General features: G+C 45.7%; 1 protein-coding gene across 2 annotated transcripts in view; it reads left to right on the forward strand.

Moving 5' to 3' along the window:
* LOC143767734 (uncharacterized) overlaps positions 1 to 23,138 on the forward strand; it is a 464,270-nt gene that overhangs the window by 105,599 nt on the left and 335,533 nt on the right. Inside the window, exon 6 of one of the 2 annotated variants that reach the window (XM_077256236.1) lies at positions 8,601 to 12,773. The exons of the other annotated variant lie outside the window; for it this stretch is intronic. Within the exon in view, the coding sequence (XP_077112351.1) occupies positions 8,601 to 9,547 (947 nt within the window). The 3' untranslated portion in view covers positions 9,548 to 12,773. Of the gene's footprint in view, positions 1 to 8,600; positions 12,774 to 23,138 lie in introns of those variants that run through there. 2 annotated transcript variants of the gene reach the window in all.

The following is a 23,138-nucleotide window of genomic DNA, read 5'->3' on the forward strand; positions in this document are numbered from 1 at the left end:
CAGCTCAGAATCTTGCGCTGAACTCTCTTCACCTAACTGATGTCACCACAAGCGTGAGAAAGTTTTCATGCTCACAATGCCGTCAGAAAGGTCCTGTGAGTTCACAACCAATGAACTCAGTTCATCTCACTAGCGTCAGCGCCATTGCCTTGGGAAGAGTTCTAACGGCGCTTGCACTGACGTTAATGAGTTGAGCTGATTTCATTGGCTCTGAATTCCCAGGACCTGTCTGTTGGCCCCGCGAGTCTGAGAACTTTCTCATGCTCGCTGTGATGTCAATGAAGTGAAAGTAGTTCACTGTGAGGCACTGAGCTGAGCAAGCACGCGCATCTTAGTTTCTCTGTTGGATGGTATGCAGTACAGTCCCATCATGCAACAATACAGTCTGGATGTAGCAGAGCTAGATGTGATGTTGGACAAATAGATTATTATCTTCTTGGCGGACAGGTGAGGAATATGGTTGTTTATTATTTTAATTCTGTTACAGGGGACATTGGCTTCAGCGGACTGGGTGATGACGTGAGCATGGTTTAATTTAGGTTTGTTAAAGGAGTTTGTGTCATTCTTTAAATTAAAGGCCTTTATTCTCGGTGTGTTTTTACAAATACAAAGGTGTTTTTATATGTATAATTTGACCATGGGGTTAGTAATGGGGACTTTTTATAGACAACTCTCCATTACTAACCTCTGGGCTTGATGTCACCTGACAATACAAAGGTGCCATCAACCCCCCCAACAATCAACCCACTTGCCACCGTTCCAGGACAAGTGAGAAGAGCGAGGTTAAGTGATAGATTTGGTGCATCCTGTGGATGAGCCTTTTCTGGGGTGACTGAGAGCTGATGTTTTTAGTCTAGTATTGGGCCAATATGCATGGCCCCTTCCCAGGCTATTAATATCAGCCCACAGCAGTCTGCCTAGCCTTTCCTGGTTATTAATTATAGGGCGACCCTACGTCATTTTTTTTGGAGGGGTCCCTCATTATAATAAAAAGTACAGTGTAAGTATACAACTCAGAGCTGATATTAATATATAGGGAAGCTCCATGGGAATTACCCCCTTCCCAGGCTATAAGCATCAGCCCACAGCCATCTGCTTTACCTCTGCTGGTTATGAAAATAAAGCCCATGCAATTTTTTTTTTCAGAAAAATAATCATTAAATTAAATACGTGTACAGTAAGCTGCACACACACTGTTAGGACTAGCGGAACGCACCGAGTAAATAGAAGAAATTATTGGTGTGTTCGCAGCCCGAGGTCCACCGTGCAGGAGGAACCTGCTGCTAGCAAATCGCACTATATGGTGGTATAAGCGAACTCTGTTACTTCAGAGTCGCCGACAAAAGAAAGCACTGTGCCCTGTTAGACTCACAGGACTACACAGCTAACTGCTGAGCTTATAACAGTCAGTGGTCTTGCGCACACACACAAACTCCTCTCCGGAGGTGTCGGTATTCTAGGGGCTTATTTCAGCTGGGACCCTGAATACATAGACACAAAACTCCTCACACATAACATCATAACATAGATTGATACTAGCGCATGGCCGTGCGGTCATGAGAACCTTTTATAGCTGCAGCAACTTCAGGATCTTCCCAGAGGGACCAATGGGAGGCTGCCACAGAACTTGAGCAACTTCAGGATCTTCTTAGAGGACCAATGGGAGTTGCTGCGGTACCTGAGCATGTGACCCTTGATCTCCAATGAGAGATCTTACCCTGGGCATGCTCCGAAGGGGAAAAGTAGGACTTAGTCCCAAAGACTGCTCGCCGCTGACCAGTACTGGATACAATGGCAGAAACTGGAAAGGCAGCAGTAACCATTTGCACAGTATCAGACTGAGCGAGACGCTGGGACCGACACCTCCGCTGAGCAGGCTCGACTACAGCAGGAGAAGAATGGGAGACCACAGAGGAGATGGCTCGAGATTTCCCCCTGTGCAGAGGTGGGAACTCGACCCCTAACATTACCCCCCCCCCTCCTAGGGCCTTGCTACTCTCGGAGGCAGCAATGTGCTGCGGAGCCTGAATGGCCTCAGCAGGCCCCCAGGACCTGTCCTCGGGACCGTAACCCTTCCAGTCCACCAAATAAAATTTTTTGCCACGTACCACCTTGCACCCCAAAATGGCGTTCACCTCGTAATCATCCATAGACGAACCCGATGTCCCCAGCAGATGACTCGGAAAACCGGGACATGTATACGGGCTTCAAGTGGGACACATGAAAGGTGTCGGTGATACCCAGGCGTGGCGGGACGGCCAGACGGTAGACCACAGGGTTAACCTGTTCAAGGACCTTGAAGGGGCCCAAGTAGCGAGGTGCAAACTTAGTGGACTCAACTCGCAGCCTGATGTTACGGGTGGAGAGCCACACTAAGTCACCAGGAGCAAAGGTCGGAGTGGGGCGCCGATGTGCATCTGGGGAGGACCTCATTCTCTCTTTGGAGGCCCGAATGGCATCCTGAGTGCTGTCCCAAATGTCCCGTGCCTCCACAGCCCAGTCTGCCACCCTGGAGTCGGCGGAAAAGACGGGCATTTGCACAGGAACCCGCAGATGCTGACCGTAGTTAAGGAGGAATGGGGTCTGTCCAGTGGAGTCAGCTATGGCGTTGTTCAGCGCAAACTCCGCCCACAGTAGCAAGGATGCCCAGTATCCTGCCTGGCTGAAACAAAATGTCGCAGATATGTGACCAAGGTCTGGTTGGCCCTCTCTACCAACCCATTCGTCTCGGGATGATATGCAGAAGAGAGATTCAAATCAATGCTGAGAAGACGACAAAGCTCTCTCCAGAACCGAGACGCAAACTGGGGACCCCGGTCACTGACAATTTTGTCCAGCATACTATGTAGGCGGAAGATGTGTTTTATAAACAACGCTGCCAAGGCCCGTGCAGAAGTTAGCCGTGGAAGCGGCACCAAGTGCACCATTTTAGAAAAATGGTCAGTGATCACCCAAATGATGGTGCAGCCATGAGACTTGGGTAAGCCCACCACAAAGTCCATCCCGACCATCTCCCAGGGCCTGTCTGCCACCGGCAAGGGATAAAGTAACCCAGCTGGCCGTTGTCGAGGAGACTTATTTTTGGCGCAGGAGACACATGCCCGAATGTAATCTCCGACGTCACGGACCATATGCGGTCACCAGTACATCATCTTCAGCAGCTCAGATGTCCTCTTTGTCCCAAAATGTCCACCCACCCTGGATGAATGAGCCCAAGAGAGAACCTCCGGTCGCAAATTAGTAGGTACAAAAGTCTTGCCCGGAGGCACTGACTCTAGCGAAACCGGAGCTACGGTTCTCAGGCTCTCAGAAGGGACAATAAGCCGAGGCTCTCCTCCTCAGAAGACACAACGGAGCGAGAGAGAGCGTCAGCACGAATGTTCTTCTCCCCAGAGAGATAATGGAGGGTGAATTGGAACCGGGAGAAGAACAAGGACCATCTGGCCTGAAGAGAATTTAGCCGCAGGACTGTTTGTAAGTACACCAAATTTTTCTGGTCATTGAAAACTTGGAAGGGAAAGCGAGCCCCCTCCAAAAGATGTCTCCACTCTGAGAAGGCCAACTTCATTGCTAGCAACTCCCTGTCCCCGATGGAATAATTCCTCTCTGATGGTGTGAAGGTCTTGGAGAAGAAGAAGCAAGGATGCTTCTGACCTTAAGCATCCTTTTGGAAGAGGACTGCTCCAGCACCAATGGTTGAGGCATCCACCTCCAATATAAACGGCTTATCAACATCGGGACGATGTAGGATGGGAGAGCTAGCAAAATGAGACCTAATAGAAGTGAAAGCCTTGGAGACCTCTTCAGACCACAGTTTGAGATTTGCTCCCTTTTTGGTGAGGGCTACCAAGGGAGATACCAAAGTTGAGAAGTGGGGGATGAACTGGCGATAGTAATTAATGAACCCCATAAAGCGCTGCACCGCTTTAAGAGAATGGAGTTCTTGCCAGTCCATCACAGCCTGTAGTTTGGCAGGATCCATAGCCAATCCCTGGGCGGAGATGATATAGCCCAGGAAAGGTAAAGACTCCTTCTCAAACACACATTTCTCCAACTTTGCATAGAGGGAATTTGCCCGTAAAAGGTCGAAGACTCTGCAAACATTTCTCCGGTGGGAGTCAATATCTGGAGAGAAGATGAGAATATCATCCAGATAGACGACGACCGAGGTGGAGAGCATATCCCGGAAGATATCGTTAACAAAGTCTTGGAAAACGACTGGGGCATTACAGAGCCCGAAGGGCATCTCCAGATATTCATAGTGCCCAGCCCTGGTATTAAAAGCCGTCTTCCATTCGTCCCCCTCATGGATGCGAATCAGGTTATAAGCACCCCGCAGATCTAATTTGGTAAATACCCTTGCTCCCTGTAGCCTATCAAAGAGCTCAGAAATTAGGGGCAACCGGTACTTATTCTTAACGGTAATGGTGTTAAGACCCCTGTAATCTATGCATGGACGTAATTCTCCGTTCTTCTTCTGCACGAAGAAGAACCCAGCCCCTGCAGGTGACACTGACTTCCTAATGAACCCTCTTGCCAAATTCTCCTGGATGTACTGGGACATAGTCCCCTTTCCGGGAGAGAGAGGGGATAGACCCATCCTCAAGGAGGTTCTGCTCCAGGTATGAGATCAATAGGACAGTCATAGGGGCGGTGAGGCGGAAGGGTCTCCGCAGCCTTTTTGGAGAACACGTCTGCATAGGACCAATAGCACTTGGGAAGGGAAGTAAGATCTGCGGGTATCTCTGTAGTGGTAACCTGAATGCAATCCCTCACATATCTGCCCTTACATGATTCACTCCAACCCAATATCCTCCCAGAGGTCCACTCAATATGTGGGGAGTGGAAACGGAGCCAGGGTATTCCCAGCAGAATCTCGTCTATTCCCTCGGGAAGGACAAGAAGGGAAATAATCTCATGATGGGAAGGGGACATGGATAATGTGAAAGGGATAGTCTGATGTGTGATTTGTGAGGGCAGTGTCAACCCATTCACTACTCGAACAGTCACCGGTTTGGCGAGCATCACCAGAAGTATTGCTTGGCGGTGAGCAAAGGCAGAGGACATGAAATTCTCCTCTGCTTCAGAGTCCACACAAAGCTCGAATGTTATTGTGGATGAGCCTAAAGTGATTGTCCCTTTATAGGACAGCTTGGAGGAAAATGCCGCTGTGTCTAGTGAAACTCCTCCAATGGTTACTAGACGCGATCGTTTCCCGACCGCTGTGGATATTTATTAGCATAATGTCCTAACTGTTGGCAAATATTACAAACCACGGGTATTCGAGTGGCCCGGGACTTAGGTCCCGCTCGAGAAATCTCCATGGCCTCATGGGAGTTGGATGCCTGAACGGAAGATTTTAGGAGGTCTGGCGAAGTTGGGAGCCAGCCGGAACCTCTGCCTACACTGGGTCCGCTCTAACCTCCGCTCGTTAAAACGGAGGTCGATGCGGGTAGATATTGTAATATCTCCTCCAGTGTGGCGGGAATCTCCCTGGTGGCCAAGGTGTCCTTCACATGGTCTGCCAGTCCTTTCCAGAACACCGAAATAAGGACTTTATCCGGCCACTCCAGCTCTGAGACCAGAGTCCGGAACTGGACGGCGAACTGGTTGACCATGGACGAACCCTGAGTTATTGCCAACAATTGGAGCGCTGTATCGTGGGTGACACGAGGACCTAAAAAGACCTGTATCAGAGAGTCCAGGAAGAGAGGAGCACTCTGCACCACACGATCATTGCGCTCCCACAGCGGCGTTGCCCACTCCAACACCCTGCCAGACAAAAGGGATAAGAGAAAACCCACTTTTTGCCCGTTCCATAGGAAAGCGTGCAGCCAGAAGCTCTAGATGTATGGAGCACTGACTCACGAATCCCCGACATTGCTTACGGTCACCAGCAAACTTGTCTGGAAGCGGGAGACGGGATAAAGTCGGAGCAGGGGTGGCAGAGGACAAACTGGGTGCAGCCACACTAGCAGCCTGAACAGCGACTGTGGTAACATCCACAGCTGAGGTTGTGCATTTTAGAGCAGCCAACCTACCCTCCAGCTGCTGGATGTACCGCTATAGACGCTGATCGTCTGCCATTTATTAGCCAGATCCTGGTGCTAGTATTCTGTTAGGGCTAGCGGAACGCACCGAGTATATAGATTAAGTTATTGGTGCGTTCGCAGCCTGGGGTCCACCGTGCAGGAGGAACCTGCTGCTAGCAAATGGCACTATATGGGGGTATAAGCGAACTCTGTTACTTCACAGAGTCGCCGACAAAAGAAAGCACCGTGCCCTGTTAGACTCACAGGAGTACACAGCTAACTGCTGAGCTGATAGCAGTCAGTTGTCTTGCACACACACAAACTCCTCACTGGAGGTGCCGGTATACTAGGGGCTTATTTCAGCCAGGACTCTGAATACATACACACAACTCCTCACCGGAGGTGCCTGTATTCTAGGGGCTTATTTGAGCCGGGGCCCTAAATGCATACACACAAGACCACACTGGCGCAAAGCACATAACATAGATTGATACTAGTGTATGGCCGTGCGGTCATGTGAACCTTTTATAGCTGCAGCAACTTCAGGATCTTCCCAGAGGGACCAATGGGAGGCTGCCACAGAACTTGAGCAACTTCAGGACCTTCCTGTAGGACCAATGGGAGTTGCTGCAGTACCTAGGCATGTGACCCTTGATCTCCAATGAGAGATTGTACCCTGGGCATGCTCAGAAGGGGAAAAGTAGGACTTAGTCCCAAAGACGTCTGCTCGCCGCTGACCAGTACTGGCTACAATGGCAGAAGCTGGAAAGGCAGCACTAACCCTTTGCACAGTATCAGACTGAGCGAGACGCTGGGACCGACACCTCCGCTGAGCAGGCTCCACTGCAGCAAGAGAAGAATGGGAGACCACAGAGGAGATGGCTCGAGATTCCCCCTGTGCAGAGGCGGGAACTCGACCCCTAACACACACTGTGCTGATTATATGTGTGACTGACATCTTTATATCTATCCTATGAATATACTGTATACTGTTTGTAATATAATATATATATATATATATATATATATATATATATATATATATATATATATATATATATATATATATATAGTACAGACCAAAGGTTTGGACACCCCTTCTCATTTAAAGATTTTTCAGTATTTTCATTACTATGAAAATTGTACATTCACACTGAAGGCATCAAAACTATGAATTAACACATGTGGAATTATATGCTTATCAAGAAAGTGTGAAACAACTGAAATTATGTCTTATATTCTAGGTTCTTCAAAGTAGCCATCTTTTGCTTTGATGACTGCACACTCTTTGCATTCTCTTGATGAGCTTCAAGAGGTAGTCACCGGGAATGGTCTTCAAACAATCTTGAAGGAGTTTCCAGAGATGCTTAGCACTTGTTGGCCCTTTTGCCTTTACTCTGCTGTCCCGCTCACCCTAAACCATCTCGATTGGGTTCAGGTCTGGTGACTGTGGAGGCCAGATCATCTGGTAGCACCCCATCACTCTCCTTCTTGGTCAAATAGCCCTTACACAGCCTGGAGGTGTGTTTGAGGTCATTGTCCTGTTGAAAAATAAATGATTGTCCAACTAAACGCAAACCCGATGGAATAGCATGCTGCTGCAAGATGCTGCGGTAGCCATGCTGGTTCAGTATGCCTTCAATTTTGAATAATTCCCCAACAGTGTCACCAGCAAAGCACCATCACACCACCTCCTCCTCCATGCTTCACGGTGGGAACCAGGCATGTAGAGTCCATCCGTTCCACTTTTCTGCGTCGCACAAAGACACGGTGGTTGGCACCAAAGATCTCAAATTTGGACTCATGAGACCAAAGCACAGATTTCCACTGGTCTAATGTCCATTCCTTGTGTTCTTTAGCCCAAACAAGTCTCTTCTGCTTGTTGCCTGTCTTTAGCAGTGGTTTTCCTTTCTTGGGGCGGTCCTCATGTGAGACTGTTTCTTTGTAGCGCTTGATTGTTTTTGCCACTGCACTTGGGGACACTTTCAAAGTTTTCCCAATTTTTCGGACTGACTGACCTTCATTTCTTAAAGCAATGATGGCAAATAATTTTTCTTTCTTTATTTAGCTGCTTTTTACTTGCCATAATACAAATTTTAACAGTCTATTCAGTAGGACTATCAGCTGTGTAATCCACCAGTCTTCTGTACAACACAACTGATGGTCCCAACCCCATTTATAAGGCAAGAAATCCCACTTATTAAACCTGACAGGGCACACCTGTGAAGTGAAAACCATTCCTGGTGACTACCTCTTGAAGCTCATCAAGAGAATGCCAAGAGTGTGCAAAGCAGTCATCAAAGCAAAAGGTGGCTACTTTGAAGAACCTGGAATATAAGACATAATTTCAGTTGTTTCACACTTTTTTGATAAGTATATAATTCCACATGTGTTAATTCATAGTTTTGATGCCTTCAGTGTGAATGTACAATTTTCATAGTCATGAAAATACAGAAAAATCTTTAAATGAGGTGTGTCCAAACTTTTAGTCTATACTGTATCTAGAAATTATATAAAATATAAGGCATTGATATTGAAAAATAATAAAATCAGTTTTATTCTTGGCAGATGACTGTGGTGTCAAACCAGATACCTATCAAAAGCATGCCATTATTCCAGCTATACCTCCAGCCCTTCACAGCAAAAATCAGTCATCGGAGCCTTTTCAATCAGTCACCTATTTGGATTCATCACAGACTGTTAAGCAAAATGAAAGCCGCAAAAGTGATGTTGAACATCAAATAATTCCCACAGAGAAGAAACCATTTTCCTGTTCAGAATGTGGGAAATATTTTAAATATAAATCTCAATTGCTTATACACGAGAGAATTCACACAGGAGAAAAGCCATTTTCATGTCCAGAATGTGGGAAATGTTTCAATCAGAAATCACATTTCCTTAAGCATCAGCGAAGTCACACAGCAGAAAAGCCATTTTCATGTTCAGAATGTGGAAAATGTTTTAACCTTAAGTCAAATTTGATTAGGCATTACAGAAGTCACACAGGAGAGAAGCCATTTTCATGTTCAGAATGTGGAAAATGTTTTAACCTTAAGTCAAATTTGATTAAGCATTACAGAAGTCACACAGGAGAGAAGCCATTTTCATGTTCAGAATGTGGAAAATGTTTTAACCTTAAGTCAAATTTGATTACGCATTACAGAAGTCACACAGGAGAGAAGCCATTTTCATGTTCAGAATGTGGGAAGTGTTTTAACCATAAGTCAAATTTGATTACACATTACAGAAGTCACACAGGAGAGAAGCCATATCCATGTTCAGAATGTGGGATATGTTTTACCAAGGGAAAAGATCTTATTACACATCAAAGAACTCACACAGGAGAGAAGCCATATTCATGTCCAGAATGTGGGAAATGTTTTAGCCAGAAATCGCATCTTCTTAAGCATCAAAGAAGTCACACAGGAGAGAATCCATATTCATGTCCAGAATGTAAGAAATGTTATAGTTCGAGTTCAAAACTTGTTGCACATCAGAGAATTCATACAGGGTAGAATGTGGGAAATGTTATTCCTGGGAATCATATCTTCTTCAATTCATCATCTATAAAGACACATGTAGAGAGTGAAGGAAATAAATAATAAGGGAAATCAATAAGGCAGTAGACTTTTATATTTAGTTGACAAAGGGGTGAAACTTTATATACCAATATTGTAAGCACAAAGGGGTTTTTGCTGGAGGTAGGTTTCAATCTTGGCACCTTAGCTCCTGGATTCTCAGCTAAGGCTACTTTCACACTAGCGTCGTATGACGCACGTCGCAATGCGACGTAGCGACGCATGCAGTGGAAAATTAAAAAAACACTACGGGGCAGCGGATGCAGTTTTTCAACGCATCCGCTGCCCCGTTGTGATGTCCGGGGAGGCGGAGTTGGCGGACACGACAGTGGTTTTTTTGTAACTTTTTTTGTGCCGACGGTTCGACGCAACACGACGCATCCGTCGCACGACTGATGCAACGTGTGGCAATCCGTTGCAATGCGTCGCTAATGCAAGTCTATGGAGAAAAAACGCATCTTGCAAGCAATTTTGCAGGATGCGTTTTTTCTCCAAAACTACACATTGCGACGTGCATCGTACGACACTAGTGTGAAAGCATATCAATTGGTCTGTACTAGAAGGAATTTCTCCTATTGTCTCTGTAGGAAGAGACAAGTATATGAAAGGGCACAACTTGGCTCCTTGGCCATTCATAGACAGCATTGTTTAACCCATTCCAGACTTGCCATATGCATATAAGATTCTGCAGGAGCTGTGTTACCTGTTGTGAATTCCGTTCTTGGGCTCCCTCCAGTGGTTGTAAATGGCACTTTTGTGAATTCTGCCCTTGGGCTCCCTCCGGTGGTTTTAAGTGGAACTGCTGCTCCTTGGATTTAGCTTAGCAGCTGCTTCCACTGATCGTCTCTCCTGCTCTGCTATTTAGCCTGGCTCTGATCTTCAGCCAGTGCCAGCTGTCAATGTTTCTTGGTTGGATTCAGATCTCTCCTTGGATTTCCTTGTTCAGCAAAGATAAGTCCTTGCATGTTCATTTGTTGTCCTCGTGCTGTGGACTTAATCATTCAGCTCATTTTATGTTTGCTCTAGTCCAGCTTGTCAGTATTCAATATTCAGTTAAGCTGGAAGCTCTGGGGAAGCAGATTTGCCCTCCACACCATTAGTCAGGTGTGGAGACTTTTTGTAAACTCTGTGATGGATTTTTCTAGCTTTTAATACTGACCTAACTAGATAGACAGAATAGGAAAGGATACTGTGCGAAGTGGCCTCCTTTGCTAAATCCTGTTTTCATTCTGTGTATGTCATTTCCCTCTCCACTCACAGTCCATATTTGTGTGGGGGCTGTATGTCCTTTGGGAACTTTCTCTGAGGCAAGATAGCTTTCCTGTTTCCATCTTTAGGGGTAGCTAGTTCTCCGGCTGTGACGAGATGTCTAGGGAGTGACAGGAACATTCCACGGCTACTTCTAGTGTTGTGTTAGGTTCAGGAACTGCGGTCAGTAAAGATACCATCTCCTCAGAGCTCGTCCCATGTTGCTCCTTACCCACCAGGTCATAACAGTTACCACAAACCGCTATACGGATATGGCGCTGTGGTCAGCTTGATCAGCAATCTGTCATTATACAGTTAAAGTAAAAGTAAAAAGTTAATAAATTGTAAAATTATGTTTTTTAAAATCACAAAATAAAGAATAAAAGAAAGAAGAATTAATCCAATAAATACATTTATTTATGTTTAAAATAAAAAGTACACATTTGGTATTGCCCCTTCTGGAATGACCCGACCTATAAAACTGTCCCACTAGTCCCTATAAAACCAACCCACTGTTCCCTCCAGTGAACACCGTAAAAAAAAAAAAAAAAAAAAAAAAAAAAAAGGCAAAAAACTATGCTTTATCATCATATTGCTGAACAAAATGTGTAAAAATATGCGATTTTAAAAAAGCAATCTACATCAACTTGTCTTGCAATAAATAAGCCGTCATATGGGTCCTTCAGCAGAAAAATAAAAAAGTTATAGCTCTCATAATAAAGCGATTCTTTTTGGAATAAAATAGTTTTTACTGTGTAAAACACTAAAACATAAAAAATAAATGAGGTATCGTTGAAATCGTACTGACCCGAAGAATAAAACTGCCTTACCAATTTTACTACATGCGGAACAGCATAAAAAAAGAAAAATGAGAACCTTTTTTTTTTGCTCATTCTGCCTCCCAAAAATGGGATTAAATAGCGATCAAAAAATGTCATGCGTCCGAAAATTATACCAGTAAACATCAACTCATCCTGCAAAAAACAGGCCCTCACATGACTCTGCCAGCAAAACTGTGGAAAAATTATAGCTCTCAAAATGTAGTGATGCAGTTTTTGCAATAAAAAACATCTGTGTGTGACAGCAGCCAAACATAAAAAAAATATATAAATCTGGTGTGATGACACAGCATTTTCATCTTAATTACCCACACGTCTATTTTCTGTAAGCCAGGAGGAATAGACTGTTATCTATATGTTTGAGTTTTGATTTTATGCATTTGTTCTTCAGTTGGTCAAGAACCATACACTGTTGTCATATATTAGTCTTAAACATTGATTTTTGATCATTTTGAATAGCTAATGTTTGTCTCTTACATCAGTGAAGGTACCTTTAATCTGTTGAATGACCATTGTCTGGGTCCTATGGCTTGTTGACTTTCAAAACAAAGGATTAAAAACTATGCAAATTAATTAAGTAGTCAAACAATGCGAGGTAACCTCATCACATATTCCTCTTGACCTCTGGATGCTGGCTTGAATGACAACAGTTGTGAGCTATATAAGTGGAATATGTCTCTAATAATATACAACCAGACAGCCAAGACATCAAGAGAACCAAGAGAGCCCAGAGATCCAAATCACCAGAGACTCTTTACAAAACCACAGCCAGGAACACTCTACAGGATAGCTGCCAGATCATGGCTCCATCACGAGAAAAACAGATTTGACATTTTACAGGATGCCAGCTTAGGGGACCATGGCTCCATCTGAAAGAATAACGATCTGCTCCATTGACTGTCAGGGTATGTGCACACGTTGCAGATTTGTCTGCAGATTTTTCTGCACTAAATCCGCAGGTCTTGGCAGAAAACGCTGGTGTGTTTTTGATGCGGTTTTGACGCGTTTTTTGCGCGGTTTTTTATGTGGTTTTGTATGTGTTTTTGAAAGCTAAAATAAAGATGTATTATTTAACAAAAAAAAAAGATTTGTCATGTCTTGTCCAACCTCCTCTTTTAGGCCACGTTCACACGCTGCGGGTTCCTCTGCGGGTTAATCCCGCAGCGGAATTGAAAATCTGCAGGGCAAAACCGCTGCGGTTATCCCTGCAGATTTATCGCGGTTTGTTCCGCGGTTTCCGCTGCGGGATTACTGCTGTACTATTGATGCTGCATATGCAGCAATATGCAGCATCAATAGTAATGTAAAAAATAATAAAAATTGGCTATACTCACCCTCTGACGTCGCGATCTCCCCGGCGCTGCAAGCGGCTGTGCTGACAAGGACCTTCGTGACGTCACGGTCATGTGACCGCAGCGTCATCACGGTCATGTGACCGCGGCACAGCAACTGAGACCGGACGCCGCGGGCAGCGCAGAGAGGTGAGTATAGCATGATTTTTTATTTTAATTCTTTTTTTTTACACTCAAATATGGTTCCCAGGGCCTGGAGGAGAGTCTCCTCTCCTCCACCCCGGGTACCACCCACACATTATCCGCTTAACTTCCCGCAACGTGGGCACAGCCCCATGCGGGAAGTTAGCGGTTCAATGCATTTCTATGGGTGCAGAATCGCTGCGATTCTGCACCAAGAAGTGACATGGTCCTTCTTTTTTTCTGCAGAAAATCCGCACGGATTTTCCACAGAAAAAAAGGATCGTTGGCACAGCGGGTTTTGTTTTCCATTAGGTTACATTGTACTGTAACCTACATGGAAAAAGGATGCGGACCCGCAGCTGCAAAACAGCTGCGGGTCCGCAGCAAAACCCGCAGCGTGTGAACATAGCCTTACATTTGTCCAACCCACACTCCATTACACACATAGATAGACAGATAGATAGATAGATACATAGATAGAAGGAATGAGGTAGATAGATATATGGATAGTTAGGCTACTTTCGCACATCAGGTTTTTGCCGTCAAGCACAATCCGGCGAGTTTTGAGAAAAACGGATCTTTTTTTTTTCGCCTGATCCGTTTTTTTTTTCTCAGAGTTGTATTAGTGACCGAATTGCACCAGATGGCCACATATTTCATCCGATTTTGCCAGATCCGTAAAAAAAAACTTTCCGCTGGACGGAGATAACATACAGAGGAAAGTTTTTTCTGTCCGGTGAGAAACCGCACAGCGACGGATCCGGCAAAAAAATGTATGAAACAGGTGTAAAATTATGAATCCGGCCTCCAAATCTGGTTTTTCATGAATTTTTTCCATTGAAATCATGCACATTTTCCGTTCTCTCTTTCTAAAAAACGGATCAGTTGCATCAGTTTTTCACTATTTCCAACGGATCTGTTTTTCCACAAATTCAACGGATCCTGCCTGACGGAAACAAACTGATGTGTGAAAGTAGCCCAACTATCCATATATATATCTACATCTATCCATCAGGCAGGATCCGGCGAATTTTTGAAAAAAACCGATCCGTTGCAAATAGTGAAAAACTGATGCAACTGATTCGTTATTTTTTTTGTTTATTTTAGAGAGAGAGAATGAAAGATATGCATGATTTCAATGGAAAAAATACATGAAAAACCGGATTCGGAGGCCGGATTCTTCATTTCACATCTCAGTTTCATACATTTTTCGCCGGATCCGTCGCTGTTCGTTTTTTCGCCGGAGAGAAAAAACGTTCTTCTGTATGTCTTCTCCATCCACCGAAAACTTTTCTGAAGGATCCGGCATAAAACAGATGAAACGTGTGGCCATCAGGCGCAATCTGGCGCGAATACAACTCTATGAGAAAAAAACGGATCCGGATTGTGCCTGACGGCAAAAACCTGATGTGTGAAAGCAGCCAGACATATGGATAAATACATCCATGTATATATAGATATATCTATCTATAAATATAGAATTCCAAGAAAGAGGCAGCACTCGATTGTTTCAGTGGGAAAATGTGCAGGATTTCAATCAACCCACATGTCTGGGCGACGTTTCGGCTACAAATGGGCCAAAATCCTGCACATTTTCCCACTGAAACAATGGAGTGCTGCCTCTTTCTTGGAATTCTATGAAGTTTGGATAATCATTGGACAGATTGTCTAGGAGCCTTGCACCCGAAGATAAGTATTATACTGTGCTGTTCCTTTTTTGTTTCTATATCTATAGATCGATATAGCCATAGATATATAATAGAAAGGCCGATGTTTCTTAATGAGCGCTTAATTTTAAAAAAAAACAAAACGGAAAAAAATGCTGTGGGCTCCCGCGCAATTTTCTGCACCAGAGGGGGAAAGCTGTTTCTTTGTAGCGCTTGATGGTTTTTGCCACTGCACTTGGGGACACTTTCAAAGATTTCCCAATTTTTCAGACTGACTGACCTTCATTTCTTAAAGTAATGATGGCCAATAACGTTTCTTTCTTTATTTAGCTGCTTTTTTCTTGCCATAATACAAATTTTAACAGTCTATTCAGTAGGACTATCAGCTGTGTATCCACCAGTCTTCTGTACAACACAACTGATGGTCCCAACCCCATTTATAAGGCAAGAAATCCCACTTATTAAACCTGACAGGGCACACCTGTGAAGTGAAAACCATTCCTGGCGACTACCTCTTGAAGCTCATCAAGAGAATGCCAAGAGTGTGCAAAGCAGTCATCAAAGCAAAAGGTGGCTACTTTGAAGAACCTGGAATATAAGACATCAGAGGGGATCCGCCCATCAAGGACAGGAAACCTACAGATAAAAAGGCGGTACCTCTCTCCCGCATCAGTTTGGTTTCCTGTCCTTGACGGGACCTGCAGCAGATCTTACCTCAGATCGTCGTTGGATTCCGGGGCCAGTCAGACCGGTTCAGGCAGCGGGGGTTCCCTGCCTCGGCTAGGCTGGGCCACCCGAAGCGCCACCGCTGGGATCAGTAGGTCTCTAGGGTGAGCGTGGGCCGCAGCAGCAGCGCTGCGGCTCCTAGAGGAATCCTCACTTTGTGGGGGTTCCACATGGCACACCAGCGCGATTTCCACTGTGAGGGGTCCCTCCATAGGTGGAGCATGGCGCGGCAATGCACGCTCGAACAGCGCATCAGGAGACACCAGCGGCATGTTGCTGGACTTCCTGGTGGTAATGCGCACGCGCGGGTGCTGCAATGCCTTCTGGTCGGTACAGGGCATTCTGGGCGGCGCAGGGCTTGCTGGGACAATGCGGGGCATGCTGGGATTCGCGCATGCGCACTGCTAAGCGTCGGGGAGCGCGCGGAAATCGGCGCGTAGAATATTTAAATGAAGCCTGACTCCCTGGCTAGTTGCTCTAATGGAGTACAGCCAGCGTTCCCTGTTATGACCCCAATGGCAGAGGGTCTCAGGAATAACTACCAAGTCTGCAAACACAAAAAACCAGCTCATAGGGCAGTGGTAACTGGGCTGACCATATATCTAATCCTAGCACCACAAATAGAAGTAGCCGGGGAACGTGCCTACGTTGATTCTAGACGTCTCGCGCCAGCCGGAGAACTAACTAACCCTAGAAGGGAAAAGAAAGACCTTTCTTGCCTCCAGAGAAAAGACCCCAAAAGTTGGATACAAGCCCCCAACAAATAATAACTGTGAGGTAAGAGGAAAAGACAAACATAAGAATGAGCTAGGTATTTAGCAAAGAGAGGCCCACTAGCTAATAGCAGAATATAGTAAGATGACTTATATGGTCAGCAAAAAACCCTATTAAAATATCCACGCTGGATATTCAAGAACCCCCGAACCGTCTAACGGCCGGGGGGAGAACACCAGCCCCCTAGAGCTTCCAGCAAGGTCAGAAATCACATTTAGTACAAGCTGGACAAAAATAGTAGCAAAGCAAGTAACTCAAAAAACAAAGAAGCAAGACTTAGCTTAATTTTGCAAGAGCCAGGACCAGCAGACAGGAGCAACAGAAGGATCTGATTACAATGATGCCAGGCACTGGACTAAGGATCCAGGAAGTTAATATAGCGACACCCCTAGACTAACGACCCAGGTGAGTGCCAAACAGAAAAAAGACAATCCCAGAGTCATACCACTAGTGACCACAAGAGGGAGCCAAAAAGTCTAATTCACAACAGTACCCCTCCCTTAAGGAGGGGTCACCGAACCCTCACCAAGACCACCAGGGCGATCAGGATGGGCAGCGTGAAAGGCACGAACTAAATCGGCCGCATGCACATCAGAGGCAACCACCCAGGAATTATCCTCCTGACCATAACCCTTCCACTTGACCAGATACTGAAGCCTCCGCCTGGAGAGACGAGAATCCAAAATCTTCTCCACCACGTACTCCAACTCGCCCTCAACCAACACCGGAGCAGGAGGCTCAACAAAAGGAACCACAGGTACAACGTACCGCCGCAACAAAGACCTATGGAACACGTTGTGAATGGCAAACTACACAGGAAGATCCAAGCGAAAGGACACAGGATTAAGGATTTCCAATATCTTGTAAGGACCGATGAAGCGAGGCTTAAATTTAGGAGAGGAGACCTTCATAGGAACAAATCGAGAAGACAGCCATACCAAATCCCCAACACGAAGTCGGGGACCCACACCGCGGCGGCGGTTGGCAAAACGCTGAGCCTTCTCTTGTGACAACTTTAAGTTGTCCACCACATGATTCCAGATCTGCTGCAACCTATCCACCACAGAATCTACCCCAGGACAGTCAGAAGGCTCCACATGTCCCGAGGAAAAACGAGGATGGAAACCAGAGTTGCAGAAAAATGGCGAAACCAATGTAGCGGAACTAGCCCGATTATTAAGGGCAAACTCAGCCAACGGCAAGAAGGTCACCCAATCATCCTGATCCGCAGAAACAAAACACCCCAAATAAGCCTCCAGAGTCTGATTAGTTCGCTCCGTTTGTCCATTAGTCTGAGGATGAAAGGCAGACGAAAACGACAACTCTGCCCATCCTAGCACAAAAGGATCGCCAGAACCTGGAAACAAACTGGGATCCTCTGTCAGACACAATATTCTCAGGAATGCCGTGTAAACGAACCACATTCTGAAAGAACACAGGAACCAGATCGGAAGAGGAAGGCAGCTTAGGCAAAGGTACCAAATGGACCATCTTAGAAAAGCGATCACATACCACCCAGATGACAGACATGCCCTGAGACACCGGGAGATCTGAAATGAAATCCATGGAAATGTGTGTCCAAGGCCTCTTCGGGACAGGCAAGGGCAAGAGCAACCCGCTGGCACGCGAACAGCCAGGCTTAGCTCGAGCACAAGTCCCACAGGACTGCACAAACGACCGCACATCCCGTGACAAGGAAGGCCACCAAAAGGACCTAGCCACCAGATCTCTGGTGCCAAAAATTCCCGGATGCCCTGCCAACACCGAGGAATGAACCTCGAAATGACTCTGCTGGTCCACTTATCAGGAACAAACAGTCTGTCAGGTGGACAAGAGTCAGGTCTACCAGCCTGAAATCTCTGCAACACACGTCGCAAATCCGGAGAAATGGCTGACAAGATAACTCCCTCTTTAAGAATACAAACTGGTTCTGCGACTCCCGGAGAGTCAGGCACAAAGCTCCTTGAAAGAGCATCAGCCTTCACATTCTTTGAACCTGGTAAATACGAGACCACAAAGTCAAAACGGGAGAAAAACAATGACCAGCGGGCCTGTCTAGGATTCAGGCGTTTAGCAGACTCGAGATACATCAAATTTTTGTGATCAGTCAAGACCACCACACGATGCTTAGCACCCTCGAGCCAATGACGCCACTCCTCAAATGCCCACTTCATGGCCAACAACTCCCGATTGCCAACATCATAATTCCGCTCAGCAGGCGAAAACTTCCTCGAGAAAAAGGCACAAGGTCTCATCACAGAGCAACCATGGTCTCTCTGCGACAAAACGGCCCCCGCCCCAATCTCAGAAGCATCCACTTCAACCTGAAAGGGAAGTGAAACATCAGGCTGGCACAAAACAGGCGCCGAAGTAAACCGGCGCTTCAACTCCTGGAAAGCCTCCACGGCTGCAGGAGCCCAGTTAGCAACATCAGAACCTTTCTTGGTCATATCCGTCAAAGGTTTAGCAATGCTAGAAAAATTAGCAATAAAACGACGGTAGAAGTTAGCAAAACCCAAGAACTTCTGAAGACTCTTAACTGACGTGGGTTGAGTCCAATCATGAATAGCACGGACCTTGACTGGGTCCATCTCCACCGCAGAAGGGGAAAAAATAAACCCCAAAAAGGGAACCTTCTGTACTCCAAAGAGACACTTTGAGCCCTTAACAAATAAAGCATTCTCACGCAAAACCTGAAACACCATCCTGACCTGCTCTACATGCGAGTCCCAGTCATCAGAAAAAAACAGAATATCATCCAGATAAACGATCATAAATTTATCCAGATACTTCCGGAAAATATCATGCATAAAGGACTGAAACACTGAAGGAGCATTAGAGAGCCCAAAAGGCATCACCAAGTACTCAAAATGACCTTCGGGCGTATTAAACGCGGTTTTCCATTCATCTCCTCGCTTAATGTGCACAAGGTTGTACGCACCACGAAGATCTATCTTGGTGAACCCCTTGGCACCTTTAATTCGGGCAAACAAGTCTGACAACAGAGGCAAAGGATACTGAAATTTAACAGTGATTTTATTCAAAAGCCGATAGTCAATACAAGGTCTCAAAGATCCGTCCTTCTTGGCCACAAAAAAGAATCCCGCACCAAGAGGGGAAGAGGAAGGACGGATATGCCCCTTCTCCAGAGAATCCTTGATATACGAACGCATTGCGGTATGCTCAGGTACAGACAGATTAAATAGTCTTCCCTTAGGAAATTTGCTACCTGGAATCAAATCTATGGCACAGTCACAGTCCCTATGAGGAGGCAGAACACTGGACCTGGACTCGCTGAACACATCCTGATAATCAGACAAATACTCAGGAACTTCCGAAGGAGTAGAGGAAGCAATAGACACCGGCGGGGAATCACCATGAATACCCTGACAGCCCCAACTTGACACAGACATTGCCTTCCAATCCAAGACTGGATTATGAGTCTGTAACCATGGCAAACCCAAAACGACCAAATCATGCATTTTATGCAGAACAAGAAAACGAATCACCTCCCGATGTTCAGGAGTCATGCACATGGTTACCTGTGTCCAAAACTGCGGTTTATTTTCCGCCAATGGCGTAGCATCAATACCCCTCAGAGGGATAGGATTAACCAACGGCTCAAGAACAAAACCACAGCGCTTGGCAAATGACAGATCCATAAGACTCAGGGCAGCACCTGAATCCACAAATGCCATAACAGGGTAAGAGGACAATGAGCAAATTAAAGTCACAGACAAAATAAATTTAGGTTGCAAATTACCAATGGCGACAGGACTAACAACCCTTGTTAGGCGTTTAGAGCATGCTGATATAACATGTGTAGAATCACCACAGTAAAAACACAACCCATTCTGACGTCTATGATTTTTCCGCTCATTTCTGGTCTGAATTCTATCACATTGCATCAAATCAGGTGTTTGTTTAGACAACACCACCAGAGGATTAGCGGTTTTGCGCTCCCGCAAACGCCGGTCAATTTGAATAGCCAGCGCCATGGAATCATTCAGACTTGTAGGAATGGAGAAACCCACCATCACATTCTTAATGGCTTCAGAAAGGCCATTTCTGAAGTTTGCGGCCAGAGCACACTCATTCCACTGAGTAAGCACGGACCATTTCCGAAATTTTTGGCAATACACTTCAGCTTCATCCTGGCCCTGAGAAATAGCCAGCAAGGCTTTTTCTGCCTGAACCTCAAGATTGGGTTCCTCGTAAAGCAATCCGAGCGCCAGAAAAAACGCATCAATATTTGCCAATGCCGGATCTCCTGGCGCTAGCGAGAAAGCCCAATCCTGAGGGTCGCCCCGTAAAAAAGAGATAACAATTTTAACTTGCTGAACTGAGTCTCCAGATGAACGGGGTCTCAGAGATAGAAACAATTTACAATTATCCCTGAAATTCCTAAACTTAAATCGGTCTCCAGAAAACAGTTCAGGAATAGGTATTTTAGGTTCAGACATAGGACTACTGGTAACAAAATCTTGTATGCTTTGCACACGAGCAGCAAGCTGGTCCACACTTGTAATCAAGGTCTGGACATTCATGTCTGCAGCAAGCTCAAGCCACTCAGAGGTAAAGGGGAGGAAGAGAGGAAAAAAAAAAAAAATCAGAATTTCCTTTCTTATATCCCACTTCTGCAATGCATTAAACATTCAATGTTGGCCTGGCATACTGTTATGACCCCAATGGCAGAGGGTCTCAGGAATAACTACCAAGTCTGCAAACACAAAAAACCAGCTCATAGGGCAGTGGTAACTGGGCTGACCATATATCTAATCCTAGCACCACAAATAGAAGTAGCCGGGGAACGTGCCTACGTTGATTCTAGACGTCTCGCGCCAGCCGGAGAACTAACTAACCCTAGAAGGGAAAAGAAAGACCTTTCTTGCCTCCAGAGAAAAGACCCCAAAAGTTGGATACAAGCCCCCAACAAATAATAACGGTGAGGTAAGAGGAAAAGACAAACATAAGAATGAGCTAGGTATTTAGCAAAGAGAGGCCCACTAGCTAATAGCAGAATATAGTAAGATGACTTATATGGTCAGCAAAAAACCCTATTAAAATATCCACGCTGGATATTCAAGAACCCCCGAACCGTCTAACGGCCGGGGGGAGAACACCAGCCCCCTAGAGCTTCCAGCAAGGTCAGAAATCACATTTAGTACAAGCTGGACAAAAATAGTAGCAAAGCAAGTAACTCAAAAAACAAAGAAGCAAGACTTAGCTTAATTTTGCAAGAGCCAGGACCAGCAGACAGGAGCAACAGAAGGATCTGATTACAATGATGCCAGGCACTGGACTAAGGTTCCAGGAAGTTAATATAGCGACACCCCTGGACTAACGACCCAGGTGAGTGCCAAACAGAAAAAAGACAAACCCAGAGTCATACCACTAGTGACCACAAGAGGGAGCCAAAAAGTCTAATTCACAACAGTTCCCCAGCAGCTATGAGTGACCCCGAATTGCAGGGCTCACCAGCGCAGCAAACGCAGGCACCGCAGCAGCAGCAGAAACGCCGAGAGCAGGGGCAAGGGACCTCTCATGTCCAGCGGCATGGAGCTGGAGCACTGTCTGGATCTCAGCACAGCAAAAATTCTAGTGCTGCATCCGGATCAAAGGAGCACCAGACAGTTGATACGGACCATCCACAGCCGGTACTGAGGGTACACCAAGTGGTGAGTGATCTCCGTGAATGCTCCGGCTAATAGGGCCTACCTTTCTCTTGCTTGTTTTAGGGAAGGAAGAGCGCAGGGAAGTCCAAACACAGGATCTGCGCACTTTGTAAAGAAGATTTACCGGCCTCATGGGAAAAAAGATTATGTAAATCCTGTATGGAGGAGACTCTCTGTGAAGGGCTTCCGGGGTTCGCCACAGAACTCAAAACACTAATTAAAACTCAGGTGGAAGATACCTTTAAGTCTCTCCAGGAGGGTAAAAAAATTAAACAAAAAAACCCTATATCTGATTCTAGTGACTCGGATAGCGGGGAGATTAGTTCAAATTCCTCCGATTCTTCATCATCCTCTTCATCATCCTCTTCTCAGGGAGGTCGTAGTTGCTTCCCATTAGAAGAAACGGACTCCCTAATAAAAGCGGTCAGAAGTACCATGGGTCTTGCTGAATCCCACACTAAAAAATCAGTCCAAGATATCATGTTCGGTGGACTGGAGCAGAAAAAAAGAAGGGTGTTTCCCCTTAATGATAAAATACAAGCCTTAATAAACAAAGAGTGGAAAAAACCTTTAAGAAAGGCCCTGCTTACACCCAAAAGGAAATACCCTTTTGAAGACCCTAAATGCTCCTTTTGGGAAAAAGCACCCAAATTAGACGTAGCAATCGCTAAAGCGTCAAAAAAGTTTGACCTACCTTTTGAAGACATGGGGGTCTTAAAGGATCCCATGGATAAAAAAGCGGATGCTTTCTTAAAAAGTTCCTGGGAAGCAGCAGGAGGGGGCCTAAAACCAGCGGTGGCCGCAGCTTGCACTTCCCGCTCCCTTATGGTGTGGCTTGACCAGCTGGAATCCCAGCTCAAGGATAAAGCATCCAGAGACAGTATACTAAATACTCTACCAGTAATGAAAGGGGCAGCCGCTTTTCTGGCCGATGCGTCAGCAGACTCCATCAGGCTTTCGGCCAGATCAGCGGTATTCTCCAATGCAGCCAGAAGAGCCCTCTGGCTCAAATGTTGGCCCGGAGACCTCCAAACAAAGGCGAAACTTTGTAATATTCCTTGTGAGGGAGAATTTCTTTTCGGCTCTACTCTGGATGATATTTTGGAAAAGGCAGGGGACAAAAA

This window comes from Ranitomeya variabilis, chromosome 4 (assembly GCF_051348905.1).
Source record: "Ranitomeya variabilis isolate aRanVar5 chromosome 4, aRanVar5.hap1, whole genome shotgun sequence".
Taxonomy (NCBI): domain Eukaryota; kingdom Metazoa; phylum Chordata; class Amphibia; order Anura; family Dendrobatidae; genus Ranitomeya; species Ranitomeya variabilis.